At 38.3% G+C, this 18,222-nt stretch overlaps 1 protein-coding gene across 1 annotated transcript; it reads left to right on the top strand.

Moving 5' to 3' along the window:
- Positions 1–3,303: 3,303 nt before the first annotated feature.
- Positions 3,304–4,404, top strand: LOC133316476 (uncharacterized). The gene has a single exon (XM_061518231.1). It carries the CDS (start codon positions 3,304–3,306, stop codon positions 4,402–4,404), a length of 1,101 nt encoding a protein of 366 aa, XP_061374215.1.
- Positions 4,405–18,222: the final 13,818 nt, after the last annotated feature.

The raw sequence follows: 18,222 nt of genomic DNA, 5'->3' as shown, positions 1-18,222 counted from the left end.
ATAAAAGTGGCTTAGAATAATGTTTTAGAGTGATAGAAACCATAAAAATTATTAAGGAAATGTATGCATAACTTTGGAAAATTTGGCTAGGATTCGTAGGACATCTTTCCTCGGATTCGTAGGACATCTTTCCTCGGATTCGTAGGAAACCATTAAAATAACCAACCTAAGGCTAGGATTCGTAGGACATCTTTCCTGGGATAAAAAGATACCCGAATCATGATTGACCTTAATTGAATCATAATCCTTGTATTCAATTAAGAAGCCTCTCTAAGCGATTGCTTAGCGTTTGGTCAAATACGGTGCTTCTACTCATACAATCGCAGAGTATTATCTCGTTTGACTTAAGGTCGTGGGCTTAATCAATCTAATCATCAAATCTAATGATTAATCTCTTTCCATAATCGCAATCGCGAATCTCAGATTGAATATCCACAATCGCACGATATCAATCTGAGTTTGGAAGAGAAATGAATCTGATTAAAGAAAAAAGCAGATCTTCTAGACTAATCCATGGAATCCATTACCCTTAGGTTGATTAAAGGGCTCTTAGCCTTGCATGGCTAAGGTAAACATAATTAAAAATTAAAAAGAAGAAGAAGAAAAAGATGAAGAAGAAGAACATAATTGAATTAAAATCTCCAAAGACAATTTGTCGATCGCACAAACTCTCAAACGAAGACTGCCGACAAGTTTCCTAAACGAACCCTTTTAACCCACATCACAACTAGGTTAGGTTTCAACTAATTTCAGCCTATAATAATAAAATAAACAAAATCAGAACTAAAACAATGGCTTTGGGCCTCAACAGAATTGGGTTCTAATTACAAATTTAAATCAATAAAATTTCAGTAACTCATTTCTGACTTGGGCTTTCTTGTCTTCATCGCATTTGTAGCCCTCTGAGTTATCTTTAAAATGAAACAAGAACAGAGTCAATCGGATACCTGTGGAGTGAGATATGGTCACAATACTAAAGTAACGTAAAGTTGGAAATTAATGACGAAAATAAATTAAACCCAATGAACAACCAGAAATCTAATTTAACCCAAAAGACCATTTTTTTCATTTCAAATACTCCTAAAATACTAATCAAGAGTGATAAATAAGTTCAATAAAATATTCATTATCACTGAGGCAAGGAGCCTTCGCCTACGAGCTAGCCCACCATGAGGAACATAGTGAAGATGATAAGAAGTTTCATAAAACCACCGCCAATTATACCAGTCATGCCCTAATGCAGACATCACATACCCACCCTATGCACAACAGAATGCAGGCTAATTACAAGGGTGATTATAAGATAAACACCTCACTTCATGAAGCACCAAGAGAAAGATGAAAGATGGATACATCGCCCTGAGCGGAGCCTATCACTGGATAATTGAAGAGCAAGTAGAACTGGATACAGACCCCCCTGCCATGATCCTGACAAGAAAGAAGAGACGTCCAAGGCACATAGGGAGCAACCGAAGCCCGCCAACAAAGATGGTTGAGAAAGAGAATGTTCTGTCATCATCAAACATGGTTTCATCAATATGATATCCTTAGGCTTGGGTGGAGGAGGGAAAACCAAAAATGCCAGAAAGAGATACCTCAAACAGTGTTTGGTAGTCTCCAGACTACCAATCGCCAAAGGCAGAGATTTGCAGGTGCCCAAGAAACCAAAATTTGTATGGGATAGCGATGAGCTTAACGAGATTATCCCTGGGCATGATGACCCCCTCGTCATCCAAGCTATAATCGCCAACTTTAGGGTCAACCGAGTATTTGTTGATCACGGTAGTTCAGCTAGCATACTCTTCTTGCCATCCCTCGAGGCTTTTGGTTACAGTACCAAAGATTTGAAGCCAGTCATTAGTGATATGTCAGGTTTCAATGCCACCATTACCAAGCCGCTCGACATGATTGATTTACAACTCTCGCTCGAGACGCCACTTACCTCCAGATCCGAAGACATACAATTCTACTCGATACCCCCTCTGCTTATAATGCCATCCTTGGCCGTCGAATGTTTTCTGCCTTTGAAGTAAGCATTTCCCACCCCCACCTGGCCATGAAGTTCATAACAAAGAACAATAAGGTGGCAACAGTCCGAGGAGACCAAACCATGGCCAGAAGTTGTTACAATATAAGCCTCCACCTAACATCAACTGTTACATTCCAAGAAAAGGGCCAATCTCAAAAAAAGTATCATGACCAACCATAGAGCTCTAACAAGATAGAGAAGAATCAAGAACAATGTTTCTTGGTAGAGTTCGATGTCAGAGATGACCCGCAGGTTGAACATTTTATGCCCACGCCTGACGGAGCAATAGAACATATCATTCTGGGCGAGACTGAAGAGCAGACAACAACCATGGGGGTGGCCATAACCCTAGAGCTGAAAGGAAGGTTAGTCAAGTCGCTTAGAGATAATAAAGACCTTTTCGCCTAGAAGCCATCTGATATGCCCGACATTGACCCGGAAGTCTACTTTCATAGGTTGTCCGTTGACCCCAAAGCAAAACCTTTCACCCAAAAAAAAGGAAGTTTGGCCCTGACCGCCAGAAAATCATTGATACAGAAGTAAAAAGACTCTATGATACTTCATCAGGGAAATAAGCTACACCCCTTGGCTAGCCAACCTAGTGCTGGTCAAAGAGCCCAGTGGGGCATGGAGGATGTGCGTAGACTACACAGACCTAAACAAGGTATGCCACAAAGATGCCTATATTTTCCCAAGCATCGACCAACTGGTGGACAGTGCTTCCAGTTTCAAAATGTTGTCTTTTATGGATGCATATTCTGACCTTCATCACACAAAATGTAAACTACTATTACACCATCATGCCTTTTGATCTAAAAAATGCTGGAGCCACCTATCAAATAACATTGAACAAAGTGTTCAAAGACTTGATTGGGGACGTAATTGAAGTTTATATTGATGATATGATCACCAAGTCTTGATCAATCGAAGATCACCTCTAGTACCTTCAAAAAGTCTTCAACTAGTTGAGATAATATAACATGGGGCTAATTCCCAGTTAGTGTGCGTTTAGGGTGCCAGCCGAGAAGTTCCTTAGTTTCATGTTAACCGAGAGAAGCATTGAAATCAACCCTGACAAGTGCAAGGCAATCTTAGAAATGAAGAGGCCCCAAATGGTCAAAGAGGTACAAAAACTGATCGGATAGATTGTAGCTCTCACCTTCTTCCTAGCAAATTCTGCCCACAAATCCCTTCCCCTTTTCAGCCTACTAAGGAACAGAATTAGTTTTCAGTGGATCAACGAGTGTGAAAAAGCCTTCCAGGAGCTCAAAACTATGTTGTCGTGCCCGTCGGTCCTCACCAAATCGAAAAGCAGTGAGATTCTATACTTGTACGTCGGTGTTGGTACCAAAGCCATAAGTGCAACCCTTATCAGAGAATCCAAAGAAGATAGTCAAAGACCGGTCTACTTCGTCAGCAAAGTTTTGCAAGAGGCCGAGCTGCAGTATCAACAGGTAGAGAAGGTAGCCCTCACCCTAATCATTGTAGCCCGGAGGCTAAGACCATATTTCCAATGCCACCCCATTATAGTCAGAACCAACCGACCCATCCGTCAGATACTTCATAAGCCAGATCTCGCTGGACGAATGATGTCTTGGGCAATCGAGTTATCAGAATATCAACTCAGTTATAAACCAAGGGCAGCCATTAAAGCCCAATCCCTTACAGATTTCATCGCAGAAATGACGTATGCCGCCAAGCTTACTGACTGCACCGTCGATGCACAGCTGCCAGCCTTTTGGAGACTCTTTGTGAATGCATCCTCAAACGCCAAAGGTTCTAGTGTCGGCATTATAATTGAAAACCCAGACGGCATAGCAGTTGAACACTCTTTGTCATTCAATTTCAACACCACTAATCAAGCTGAGTATGAGGCCATCGTAGCTGGCCTCCTTCAAGCCAAGAAGTTAGGGGAACAACACCTCAAAGTCTTCAACGATTCTCAGCTGGTGACTTTCCAAATCTCAGGCGAGTACCATGCTAAAGGACCCTTGATGAGCAAGTACTTGGAAAATGTTAATGGGTTAATGGAAAGCTTCAATGTGGTTGAAGTCGAACACATAAGGCGATCAGAGAACACTCGGGCAAACATCCTCGCCAAACTAGCAAGCACCAAGAGTCCAGGCAACAACCGCGTGGTCGTCCAACAGAATTTACCCAACCCATGCATCATTATGAGCATCTCAGATGTAGCCATTGAAATCGCCAAAGAGTCTTGGACCATGCCCATCATTAATTATCTTTCTAAAGGAACCCTCCCTCTAGACCAGAATGAGGCAAAGAAAATCGTGGGAAGAAGCGACCACTTCTACATAGTGCAAGGCCTCCTATACAAAAGTGGACTTTCAACCTCACTCTTAAAGTGCCTAAATTAGAGTGACATCGAGTATGTCCTTGAAGAAATTCATGAACGCTTGAACGGTCACCACATAAGAGGACGCTCCCTCGCAAGAAAAGCTCTTAAGGCAAAATTTTATTGGCCCACCATTGAACAAGACTCCCAAAGCCAGAGTCCTCTAGGTAACTAACACGCTGATCATATTTAGGGAATGAAACATATGTTCTGTTGTTCCCATTATGATTTTGCCGAGCTTGCTGTTGGTTGTTGTAAAATTTCTGGTTGGTGGGTGATCTCCATTGGGGATTTTGATCCTTCTATCCTGAGTTGTTATACTTTTGAACATTATCCCTCCTCGTATGGTTATTGCCTCTGGGTTAACAAGAGTTCTTGCCACCGTAATTCTCTCCATAATAGACTGATGCGGGCTGTGGACAGTCAGAGTAATTATGGTCACCTCCACAAGTTGGACATGGCTCCTCCTCCAGGGTGGTGATTCGAGAAACATTTGCTTTAGCCTGATTTCGTTCAGATTTCAAGCCTTTGACTTCATTCATCAGGACTGCCAACTGTGCTTCCAGAGTAGCTTGCTTGTCCAGTTTCAACATTCCAGGTTTCTTTGTGGGAATGACTCTATCCAAAGGCCACTGGAGACACCTTTCAGCTACATTTTCAATAATGTCAAAAAACGATTCTACCGTTCCTTCGAAGAAAGTTCCTCCAGCGAAAAAATCTAAGTTAGATTGGGATGTGTGATCTATGCTTTTATAAAAAGTTTGGAAAACTCCCCAACTCTCACCCCCATAGTTAGGACATTTTTTTTAAGTCTTTATATCGTTCACATGCTTTATGGAGGTTTTCTCCATAAAACATGCAAAAATTTGACAGCCCAACCCTTACTTAAGCAACACGAGACATGGGGAGGAATCTTTCTTTGAACTTGCGAGAAAGTTCCTCCCACGAATGAATGAAACCAGGTGGAAGAGATTTGAGCCAAACTTTGGCTTTTGATCCCAGAGAGTGAGGGAACAACCTCATTCCCAACCCATCCTCCATGACACCATCTACTATGAAATTATCGCAAATGTCAAGAAAATTGTTAAGGTGGGCAAATAGATCTTTTGATGGAAGTTCATTAAAAACTACAGCATCCCTGATCATGTTAAAGTAATAGGTTTGAGCTCGAAGTTGGGGGGGCTGTTACAGGGGGAAACTACTGTTTTATCTAGCATGTTCCTAGACGGAGCAACCAAGATTTTGAATAATGGCCCAGGTGGTGGTGGTAGAGTTCCATCAGTATCATTCTCAATGTTGTCCTTATTATCACCCATGTCTAGTTCTGGCTCAGCTTGTCTCGAGATCCTTTTTCATCGATGCAACATGCATTCAGGTTTATGATCAAAAAAATTAGGGTGGAAGAGAGGTCTCTCTGGATCAGAAGAATAACCATGAGTCAGGAAACTCACTCATAAACTATAATATACAGATTCCAACAACACTAATCTCAACAGAAAGATAAAAAACAAATTAATAGTTAAAAAATTGTTGGTATAATCACAAGAATAAATGAATATAGTTCACAATATGATGCTTATTAAAGACTCTATCCGGCAGCAACGCCAAAAACTTGATGGGTCGTTTGTGCCAAAAGCTTGTTGGATGTTCCCTTACTTAGTCCATCAAGAGAAACTCATTCGTTCCCAAGAAGATGACCCAGTCGCGCAAGTGCACGCATCAAGTAATAAAAGGGATTATTAATGCCCAAGTTATGGTTCCCACGAAGAAAGTATTGCTAGGGGATATTTAAAACTATATTAAAGAATTTCAAAGTGAAGAAAAAAATGGTATTAAACTGATCTGGTTTATGGTTCCACATAATGTCAAAGCGTAAAGTTCAAGACAAAGAGTTCAAATCAACTAAAATCAATTCCTCGTGTCGTTATATATTCAGCTCCTTCTTAATGTGAGAAGGGACGACAATTTGGAAATGTCAATTAGGTATTTTTGTTTAGAAATATGGCGAAATGTAAATAACACAGTAATTCAAGAACAACACTTAGTAAACGAGTTAGTGAATGATGTTTAAACAGAAGGGAACGATATCCTTGATCCATTGTTTAATGAGCTGTATTCTAGGCTCGAGACTCAGTCTTTTGGACTTGTTCAGGTCTCTTTCATTGCCAACTCTGATTCCTCAGCTCGTGAACTACTTGGTTTACAAGACCCTATATTCTTATGGCTCACTTGTTCCCAACATTGAATCAGTACAGAATCTTGAGGGAACGAGGCAGTTCCTTATTCCTAAGGCAACTAGTGATAATGTTTCCATGCCTCACTTTCTTCATACTATTAAGCAGTATGAAATTCCTTCCTTAAGAAAGTTTCTTTCTCAGTCATGTTCAATTTCTATTGATACAAGATGATAAAATACTTAATAATAGAAGCCCAAAAGATTAAGTTTAAGAGATTCAAAAACAATTATTTAACAACTTCACAAAGTTTCCATTCCCAAGACAACTTAGCCCATGTTCAAATACATAGCTAAAAATACAAACAAAACTTCAATGTTCTGAGATCCCATTAACTTGAGATACAGAATGAAAGAAGCGGTTCAGGTCGAAGAGAAATTATAAACTTAAAACAATACACTGTAATTTATGGAATAGTAAACAAAATGGAGAAAATGGTTTTTTGCTCGTGAGGAGTCTCAATGGAGGTTTAGAAAAGAGATAGGAGTGTTGTTCTAAACTACTGTGTCAAACTAATACTTCGGCCTAGAATGAAGGTAACAGGCGTGTCTCCCTTCTTCTATTTTTGCTTTTCCTTTTATAGGTGAAGGAGGTTGGCGGCAAACTAGTGGATTCTTCCAACTAATCATTGCACAGTTGGATTGGAGGGCTTTATTTTTTTCCATCTGTAATACCCCGTTGTACACCGGTATTATTAACATTGATTATGATATTTAGCGCAATTAAAATCACAGCAGTTCATGTAAAAATGCGAGTAAACTTTATCCTTTTCATTACGTAAGCGTTTGAAAACAATAATAAAACTAACGACATAACCTGTGATCACAACTGAATTCTAAATGCGGAAATAAATAAAATAAAAGCTTAACTATCATACATTACTTATTCTAAGCTACTAAGGGGTTCCCCATAAGCCCTCTTAGCATAATTCTCACTTTGACGGTTTTCCTATAACTGAATATGCTTCTGTTTTTTGGTCACTGCGTGACACCCACTTGCTATAACATTCTCATCTTTTATTATATTAATCTAGACTCAATTATCTTTCCAACAAGGTATACACGCCTAATTTTGAGTTCTCTAGCTCCGGTTATCACCGTTCGAAGTTGGACAAGCAAAACTGCCAGCCAACCCAAAATAAGGCACCAAACATCCCTCACCATTTCTAGGATTTTGAACAAACCACTCAATCAATTGCTCTCAAATTTTTATAAAGAATACTAGAATCCTTGGGCTTTAATTTGATATATCATTAACCTAATTTGAGTAAGAATTGAGGAAGAAAAAACTTTTGGAAAGTGCAGACCCGACAGCCCCTACGTAGGGCCTCTAAGGGTAGTCCTCACTCAATCGAATCTACAAGTCGCTACACAGCTTCAAATGGCACCAAATTTTGATACAACGTAGCAGACATCTCAATCTTCAAAATGATGTATGGTAAGTCCTTATTGGACCTCTGTCGAGGGAGATATATTCTCCCAAAGTTAGCCTAAAAACTGGTCATTTATTATAAATTTTGATGGCATCTCCTTTATTTATTTAACATATCCCACTTTAACCAAAGTGTGTTTTAAACCTCAAATGGTACATAATTGACAAGGGTGGCACACAAGAACCAACAAAGTCTTGGTGCTCTTACAACCCTTACAATATACATCATTTCCATGAACTTTGCAATCCATTACATAACTTCATTGAAACTTAAACTCATTATAATCACATAATTCCATTTAATGCATTCTTAACAATTGACATATAAAATCATAACCTAAATAGACCTATTGCCCTTCCATCACATACATGCTTCATTAATTACACAAAGCCCATAAAGCATTAAATTATAAGTCTCCAACTATCAAATATAACTACAATAAATACATCAATGCCAATAATTACAACACCCTAGACTTAGCCTAATAACACTACATGAACAACAAAAGCATGAAATACATAACTCACGCAACACAATGTTCTTGCACTAAGTTTAGCCTATGCCTAATATGGCCCAAAATGCAAAATAACACTATACTCTATGTACTCATCTCGTGGGCCTCTTGCCCAGTGCTCTAGCCCGCAACAACCACCTGAAACATAGCCCCATAACGCGGGATAAGATATACGAATATATCTCGGTAATTCAAAGGTTCTGAAGGATCACTCCGCCCAATAGCTCACTCAGATGTAATATATAATAATGAATTATAACAAAATAGGGATATAGCAGGGGATTTAGAGATATAGGGATATAACAGAGAGAGGGATATAGAAAGGGATTTAGACAGATAGGGACATAGAAGAGAAAGACATACGATGGAGTAGGAATAGTCAGAGCCAAAACCATGCACCATCCGGCCTATTGACCTCATACGGGCTCTCAATCCAGGAATGTGTTCTCGGAACATCATTCAAGGCACCCCCAACCATAACACCAGAGACATTCCTAGAGTGCTCCTCAACAGATAAAATCTCCATGGCCCCAGGCCAACTGGAACTCCCTACGGAGACCTATCCAGTGGAAGTCCCCAACACCATACGGCAACTATCTTCTGCCCAGAGATACGGTACAACTCTATGTACCCAATATTTACATATGGATGAACATGTTATAATCAAACCATTGCATAAACAACTTCCAACCACTACCCCAATGGGCATGGTGGAGCACACACAGGAATTAACCCCAGTACAAAGAGATTACCTCTTGAAGTTCCTAAGCTAGGTAGCTTTAAATGCAAGTTACCCCGTAACTTTCTCCAACCAAGAAATGCCTACACAGAAGGTCATTCCCATATTCTTTAGCACCACAAAGACCACTCAATTGGTCATAAACTCAATCATGCAAATGTTACATAATTACTTACCCAAATCCATTTGGTCAAGGACCAAAGGCAATCCACCAAGCTCAACCCTCAAGGATTACGTCCGTGGGAGGCAACCTACAATGATCACATATAGGATCATCAATCCAAGTACTTATAAACCAAATCAAAAAGCAAAACAATGCACTTCCCCCACACAACACCAATTCGGCCATAAGGCTATTTTTACACATTTCATGTTGTTAATTTCCTTTGATCATTGCTATAGCTTCCTTAGCCTAACACCACCAATTCAAGTCCTCAATTGCATTTAATCATAACTCACATCATTTCCCCCAATTTTTTCTCTCATGGCCAAAATCATGACCACCAAGTGCTAAGGGATTTTTCTCACAAATTCAATGCATCAATCACATATACAACCTATTCAAACTTAATCCAAATCACCACAAACTCAATTGTACCAATTTTGCATCATCTTTCCCTTATTTTCCTTCTCATGGCCGAAATCATGCATTAAAGACACCAAGAGATTTTCAATCCATTTTCATACCTCAAACACACTATACATTATATAATCAACTACTACAACCAATCCACAACTCAATTTCCCAATCACACAACAATCCAAATTCACAATTTCATGCTCATCCAACCAAAATTTTCCTAAGTTATCAATTTTTTTCTCAATAAACTTTATGAGCTTAATCATCATAAAACATCATTCTAAAACACATTTATCTAATACATAAATTCAATTTGAGGTCTTGTTGTGCAATTGTGTAACCCTTTTATCAATCACACATTAACACAAGTGCACGTGTTACAAGTAATAAAGTGGATGTGTGAGTCCATATATCGTTCTCACGAAGAAAACTATAAAGTTGGGATCAATGTGAAGCAATAAAAGTAACAATATTTATGAAAATTTTGTAAATTAAGAACTAAAGACTAAACTAATATTAACTACTGACTAATAACTAAAAGCAAAGTAAAAATAAACTAAGAGTGCACTCAAGAACAAATAAGTCAAGTAACAAAGTAGATTGGGATCAATTTCTCCATTATTGCAGTTTCACTAGAATGCAGTCACAATGCTACATCAATCATCCATTCAATAATCAAAACACTAATGGATGCAAGGGCTCTCACCAGCAATACATGTATACTAAGTCCCACATCTCTATGGCCAACATAGTTATGAATCATTAAGTTCAGGTTCTATGTGATTTTGTGGTGTGAATGATCTCTCTACCCACAATTAACCAATTTTACTTAGTTAAACCATAATGTTTAATAACTTTCAGGATTCACCTATATCTCTATAGCCCGAATCCTAAGTACCTTGCAACTCTCTCGATAATTCAACAAGAATAGATACAGATTAAGAACTTTATTAAACAACTAAAAGGAAAATCATGCAACAAAGTTTAGGCAAACTGATTACATCATAATAAGGGTACTCTATCACTCAATTCTAATAATTTAGCTCATACTTGGGTGGAAAGAAACAACAAAGAAAGAATAAGATTCCATAGATCCAAGATAAGAAAAACAGGGACGTTGCTGTAGCACTCCTCTCGCAGCAACCATGAACTCCACCACCATCCATCGTATCTCAGCCGCCAGAATAGTGCAGAGATCCACCAGATTCAATGATCTCTTTATCAAACCCTAGCCTCACCCTTTGATCTGTTGGATTTCTCTCAACAAACCCTCAAAATCACTCTAAGTGTTTCGTGGCTTGGATCTCCTCCAAAAGCCCACATTCTCTCTAAAAGAGAGGTTGTCCAGCCTCAAAGAGAGACTATCCAACCTATTTGATGTGTGTAGGCTTCCTCTTTTTATAGACTCTGATGAATTGGGCTACAATTAGCTCTTCAAATTCATTACAAATCATGTTCAAATCTGCTCTATTTTGCTGCAGCTATGATTTAAGATACAACTATGTTTTGCTGCAGTTACAACTTGGTTGATTTGCTTGAAGATTCTTTCCTTATTTGCTGCAGATATGGTTGAAGATACAACTCTATTTTGCTGTAGCGACAGCTTGCTTGATTTACTTGAAGATTGTTTCCTTATTTGCTGCAGCTATGATCCAGGGACAGAGCATGATGCTACTGCATATCTTCTCCAAATATTTCCAAATATACTTTAGATTTGATTTGGATTTGTGGACGCTGATTTGTTGGAGATTTGATTAGAATTTCTTGAAGATCTATGAGTGATTATTCAGATCGGAATATCTGTTTGCGTGCTCAGAAGCTTCCTCCATTAATTTGGGCTTGGGTCCACAGCTTGCTGGTGATGATGTCACCCAAACGCACTGCTGGCCTCAGCTTCAATGCTACATCATTGCTTTCCAATGCTACAACACTGACCTCACCCAAACACCACTTTTCCTCCAAAAATTTGTGGCATGGGTGTGGGATTTCTCACTATTTAAGGGGGTTCAAGGGCTACCAATGGGTTGGTTGTGTTTAGAAGGTGATTTACTTAAACTTTGATGACAAACTTTGTTGATTTTGGTGAGTGATTGGTGATGAAATCAAAGGATGAAGTTTCCCACCTTTTCAAGAGCAAGAACTTGGCCTTAAGAGAGAGAAAGAGTGAGGGAGATGATGAATACTGGCTAATGAGTGAAGTGGCTTTGTTCACTTAAGTGGGTGGGTCCCACTTGACACTTCACTCAATTCAAATTATTTCAAATCTCCCACTTAAACCACCAATCTCTAAATAATTCCTAAACTATTTATAAACTTCAAAATTTAACATTCACCAATGTCCTTTAATTTCCCTTGAGCAGATGAATCCAGATTTTTCCGGTCATTCGGCGAAATCACAGTTTTAAGCTGATATGTGCAATGTGAGCACGTTTCCCCAAAAATCCTTATTTTAATCAAATTTCATCAATAATCATAAATCCTAGTAATATGTACCTTTTTGAACTTATTTTCAAACCTCTGGCTCAAATTTCACTCGACACGCTTTTCGGTGCAACTGTACCGCTGTATTTTTACTGGTAAAAACACTATTCATCAAATTTCCAGAAACTTGCCTAACAAATCAATTTTCCGTTCTGAATCCATTTTCAGGGTTAGTTTTCCCATTTGAGACCTTCTACTCACATTTTATTGTTTAGGGTTATGTGTTTGGCAATTTACCGGTTTACCCTTTTTATGTATTTTGACCCAGAACTCAGGATTTTGACTAATCCTACCTTGTAATTCTTATATTAACTATAATTAAGTGTTTTGAACTTATGAGGTGTTATACCATCCAATGAAGGAGATTGATTTCCCAATGATGAAGGTATGGTTGAATTATCTTTTATCTCTGATTCCCAAAGCTGATTTGCTACTTTTTAGAGGTGCAACAAGAGAGTTCGTTCAATCGGTTATCTTTTAGTCTGCCCCTCTATCGCGTGCTCTGCTCTGGCTGCGTGCTTTTTAGTCTTGTCCCCTGCAGAAAGCAGAGATACGACAGTGAGGTTTAGGAAAAGTAAAAGTGCAAGACAAATTCTTTCCTTTCTTCCTTTTTTTCCATGTTGGCAAACGTTCCCTCACAAGCTTCAGCAATTATTGAAAACGATAATAATATTAAAGACAAAATAATGGAGCGGATGGGAACAAAAAATTCATCCCATCAACATACTCATCATCTAGCTTCTCATCAAGCTCATCATTTAAAACTCAATCTCATTAGGATTACCTTGCAACCTTTGGCATATGCTTTCCATTACAAATTTCCATCTCTGGCAATACATCAATACTAATGATTCATACATAATTATTAATGTTCATCATATTATAACTCAAATGCATAACTCATAATTCTCAACTCATGATGTATGTCACTATATTATAATACCACATGCACTTTTATCTAAGAACCACTACTCCTAAAGAGAATATGGTAGAACATACACGAGGATTAACCCCAAGGTCCAAAAGATTACTTGTTGTAGAACTTTCATTTTATGCTTTCTTTATTGTAAATCGAACACAATCACTTCTCAACACCAAGACAACCCATGGCCCAGGTAAGAATGTGTTCACCAATAATTTATCTAAGAGGTGTACATCAAGTCAATGGATAGCAAACTAACACAATATTTTAATCATGAACTTACCCCTTTGTGGCAAAATTCAAGAAAATTAGATTTCTTATCTAATTATTCTATATCCAATTTAATTCTCAAAATTAGATTTCTTATCTAATTATTCTCATAAAAACATGGCATAATTCCCTAATTACTCATTATACATGTTCGAGTTATTATAATGAGCTCGATGATCTAATGTTAGGGTGTGAGATGGAATTGGATGAGCCTAAAGAGCCGAGTTTTTATGAGGAAGGAATTTATTGAAGCAAATTCAAGCTCAACAGGGAATAATAATCGTTCACACATACACACACTTATGTAACTGAATATCCAACAATAGGTTCATATAAGATAATTTTTTTTATTCTATAACCCTAATTACCCTTTGGGCTAGGTCCCTTAAGCATTCTCACGACTCGGGTAGGGAAACAGATCACACACGTACACACACTTGTGTGACTGAATATACAACAATAAGTTCATGCAAGATACTTGATTTTTTTTATTCTATAACCCTAGTTACCCTTTGGGCTATATAACACCTCGTAATTTTAAATCATGTAATTATATTTAAAATATGGATTAAGGGGTAGGATTAGTGAAAATCTGGAATTCAGAACCAAAATACGTAAAAAGGGTAAAACGGTAAATTGTCAAACACGTAACCCTAAGAAATGAAATGTGAGTAGAAGGTCTCAAATGGGAAAACTAATCCTGGAAATAGATTCAGAACGAAAAATTGAGTGCTTAGACAAGTTTATGGAAAAATGATGAATAGTGTTTTTATCTGGTAAAAACACAGCGGTACAGTTGCACCGTAAAGCGTGCCGAATGAATTTTGAGCTCTAGGTTTGGAAATAAGTTATAAATGGTATATAGGACTAGGAATTATAATTTCTGATGAAAATTGATTGAAATTAGGGTTTTTGGGGGAAGCGTGCCCACAGTGCACAAAACAGCTTAAAACTCTGATTTCACCAAACGACCGGAAAACTCTGGATTCATCTGATCAAGGACAATTAAAAGGACATTGCTGAATGTTAAAAAATTGAAGTTTCTAAATGGTCTAGGAATTATTGAACGTTTAGTGATTTAAACGGAAGATTTGAGTTAATTTGAATCGCGTGAGGTAGTGGTGGGACCCACCCCACTTAAGTGAGCCAATGCACACATGTGCCAAATCAGAAAAAAGGCTCCTTCCTCCCTCATTTTTGCAGCAAGTTGCGGCCTCTATGGAAGAACAAGCAAGGAATTGAAAATCTATTTGCCTTTGATTCTTGTCACCAAATTCAAATGTGTAAAACACTAAAGTTGTTCCAAATTACCTTGTGAACATCTTTCCTTCCTCGAGTGAGCCTTAAAAGTGAATGAAAAAGGAGATCATCTCCCTGTATAGGTGGCGATTTTGGTGGCCAATGAGGGTGGTTGGTGGCGATTTTGGACCATTCAAGTGTTGAAAATCATTCTTGGGATGCCTTGGACTTGATTGGTAGTAAGCTTTCTCCTCCATTCTTGGTTTTGAATTGGATTGCATTTTGAAGACCTAAAGCATGCTTGTATGGATTGATGTGGTTAGGGACTTCAAATTGAAAATGTGCATTAGATAAAAGTGTCTTAGAATGATGTTTTATGATGATTGAGATCATAAAAATTATTGGTGAAAAGTTTGGTAACTTAGGCAATTTTATGATTGGTATGCATGACTTTATGAAATGGAAGTGTTGTGGGATTGTGTAATGGAGTTGTGGAGTAATTGTATAAGTTAATTATAGGATTGTATGATGTGTGGAAGTGTGAAATTGGATTGAATACCCCTAGGTATATGGACATGCACCATCCGGCCATCTAAGGAATGTGAGGGGAAAATGTTGTAAAACTTATGTAATTAGTGTTGTGATGGTGGGAGCTAAGTTTAAATAGGTTGTATGTTGGTGTGATGCACTTGGATTGTAAGAAAAACCATTGGAGGGTGTGTATGTATCAATTCGGCCATCATGAGGAATTTAAGGGAAATTGTGTTGAGATGTGATTGAATGGAATTAAGGGCTTGAATTGGTGTTGTGGTGAGCTTGGGAAACCGTTGGGATGTTGAAATAAAATTAACAACATGACTAAGTACTTTTGGCCATTGTGGCCGAATCATGTGTGTGTGTGTGGGGTTGTGGTGCTTTATGTTTTGACTTGGTTGCACCTTTGGATTGATGATCCTTGTGTGGTCATTGTAGGTTGCCTCCCACTGACGTGAGCTTCGAACGGTGAGCTTGGTGGATTGCCTTTGGTCCTTGACCAAAAGGATTGTGGTAAGTGTTTATGACAATTTGCATGAATACTTGAATAGCCAAGTGTATGGTTGTATGCGGTTCTAATTGATATGGGAATGACCTGTGTGTAGGCATTTCTGGTTGGACCAAGCTCAGTTATACCTTGCATTGGAGTTACCTAGAGAAGGAGCTTCAACAAGGTAATCATTTGGTACTAGGGTTAATCCTTGTTTGTGCTCCCCCATGCCCTTGGGGGTAGTGGTTGGAGGTGGATGTTAATGATGTGTTATAATATGCTTATGCATAAGTATATATATATTGGGTACATAGGATGTACCGTGTCTCTGGCCAGTAGATAGTTGCCTTCGGGAGTTACAGACTTCCACTGGATAGGTCTCCGTGAGGGAGTTCCAGTTGACCTGGGGTCATGGAGTGGTTATCTGTTGAGGAGCACTCTAGGAATGTCTCGGGTGTATTGGTGGTGGGTGCCTTGATTGATGTTCTGGGAACACTTCCTTGGATGAGAGCCCGTAGGCTATATGCCGAGGTCACTAGGCCGGAAGTTGCGTAATTTTGGCTTCGACCATTCCAACTCCATTGTATTTTTACTCCCTATGCATCCCTACTTCACTAAATCCCTTGTTTTATCCCGTTTTGGTTGTTATGGTGCATTATTGATTTACATCTGAGTGAGCCATTGGACGAAGTAATCTCCAAAACCTCTGGGTTGTTGAGATATATTTGTATATCTCACCTCGTGTTTGGGGCATTATTTCAGGTAGTTGCAGTGGGACTGGAGCTGTGGGCAAGAGGCCCATAGGATGAGCACTTGGAGATTAGAGGACTTTTTGCATTTTAAGGCCACTTTTGGCATAGGCTAGACTTAGGCCATGAACAATATATATTGATTTAGGATTATGCATATTGTCATCTTTGTTCATGCCATATTTTGCCTAAGTCTAGTTGATGATTTATCATGTTTTATTTTGAGGATTTATCATGGTGTATATTGGAGGATTATTTGTATTATGTTACCATTGGAGAATTGCGATTTGTAAATTATGGACCTTGTGTAAAATTTAAGCATGTATGTGATGAAAAGACAATAAGCCTATTTTAAGTTATGACTATGTGTATATTGAAAGAATGCATGAATGTGGAATGAGGTGATTGAAACGATTTAAGTTTAACAAAGCAAGTAATGAATTGTAAAGTGAGGTAAATGATATAAATTGTTGTGGGTTGTAAGAGCACCAAGGCATTGTTGGCCCTTTAGTGCCACCCTTGTCTATTAGGTACCATTTGATGATAATAACACACTTTTGATAAAGTGAGATAGGTTGAATAAACAAAGGAGATGTCGTCGAAATTTATATAAAATGGCAGTTTTTGGGTCAAATTTGGGAGAGAATATCTCCCTCCATAGAGGTCTAATAGGGAAGTTCCATACACCATTTTGAAGAATGAGATGTCAACTACGTTGTATCAAAATTTGGTAGCCATTGGAGTTGTACGCAAACCTGTAGATGCAGTTGAATGAGGACTACCCAGAACGCCCTGCACTTGGGGGCTGTCGGGTGGCAGTTTTTAGAAATTTATTTCTCCCTCTATTCTTCGTAAAATTAGGCCCATGATATGTTAAATTTAAGCTTAAGGTGTCTATTTTACTGTATAAAAAGTTGAGAGCAATTGGTGGAGTGGTTTGTTTAGAATCGCAGAAATGGTGAGGTATGTTTGGTGCCCTGTTTGAGGTTGGCTGACAGCTTTGCTTATCCAACTTCAAACGGTGATAACCAAAACAAACAAGACCTTTATCGGGTGTATGATACCTTGTTGAAAAGAAAATTGAGTCTGGAATAACATACTAAAATATGAGAGGCTTGTAACCACTAAATCTCTCGCAATGTTCAGATGACTGAACCATGTTCGGTTATGTACAAACCGTAAAAGTGATAATTATGCTAAGTGAGTTTATGGGAACCCCTTAGTAACTTAAAATAAGCATTGTATGATAGTTATACAATTATTTTAATGATTCTGCATTTAGATATCAGTTATGATCACAAATTTTATCATTACGTTTTATTATTGTTTTTAAATGCTTACGTAATGAAAAGGAAAAAGTTTACTCGCATTTTTTAATGAACTGATGTGATTGTAAATGCGCTTAATATCATAATCAATGTTAACAATATCGGTATACAACGAACTGTTACAGGCTAGGCCGTTAAGCATTCGCACGACCCGGGTAAGGAAAAGAATCACACACACACTTGTGTAACTGAATATCTAATAATAGGTTCATGCAAGATACTTGATTTTTTATATTTTATAACAATAATTACCCTTTGGGTAGGTCCCTATAAGCATTCTCACGACCCGGGTAGGGAAAAGGATCCACATGGATATAAAATTAGTTAA

The sequence above is a fragment of the Gastrolobium bilobum genome, unplaced genomic scaffold (genome assembly GCF_033153095.1).
Source record: "Gastrolobium bilobum isolate Gb01-03AN ecotype WA unplaced genomic scaffold, APGP_CSIRO_Gbil_v1 utg35864, whole genome shotgun sequence".
In the NCBI taxonomy this organism is placed as follows: Eukaryota; Viridiplantae; Streptophyta; class Magnoliopsida; order Fabales; family Fabaceae; genus Gastrolobium; species Gastrolobium bilobum.
The sequence above is the reverse complement of the archived record's forward strand: the minus strand, read 5'-3'. Positions and strand labels throughout refer to the sequence as shown.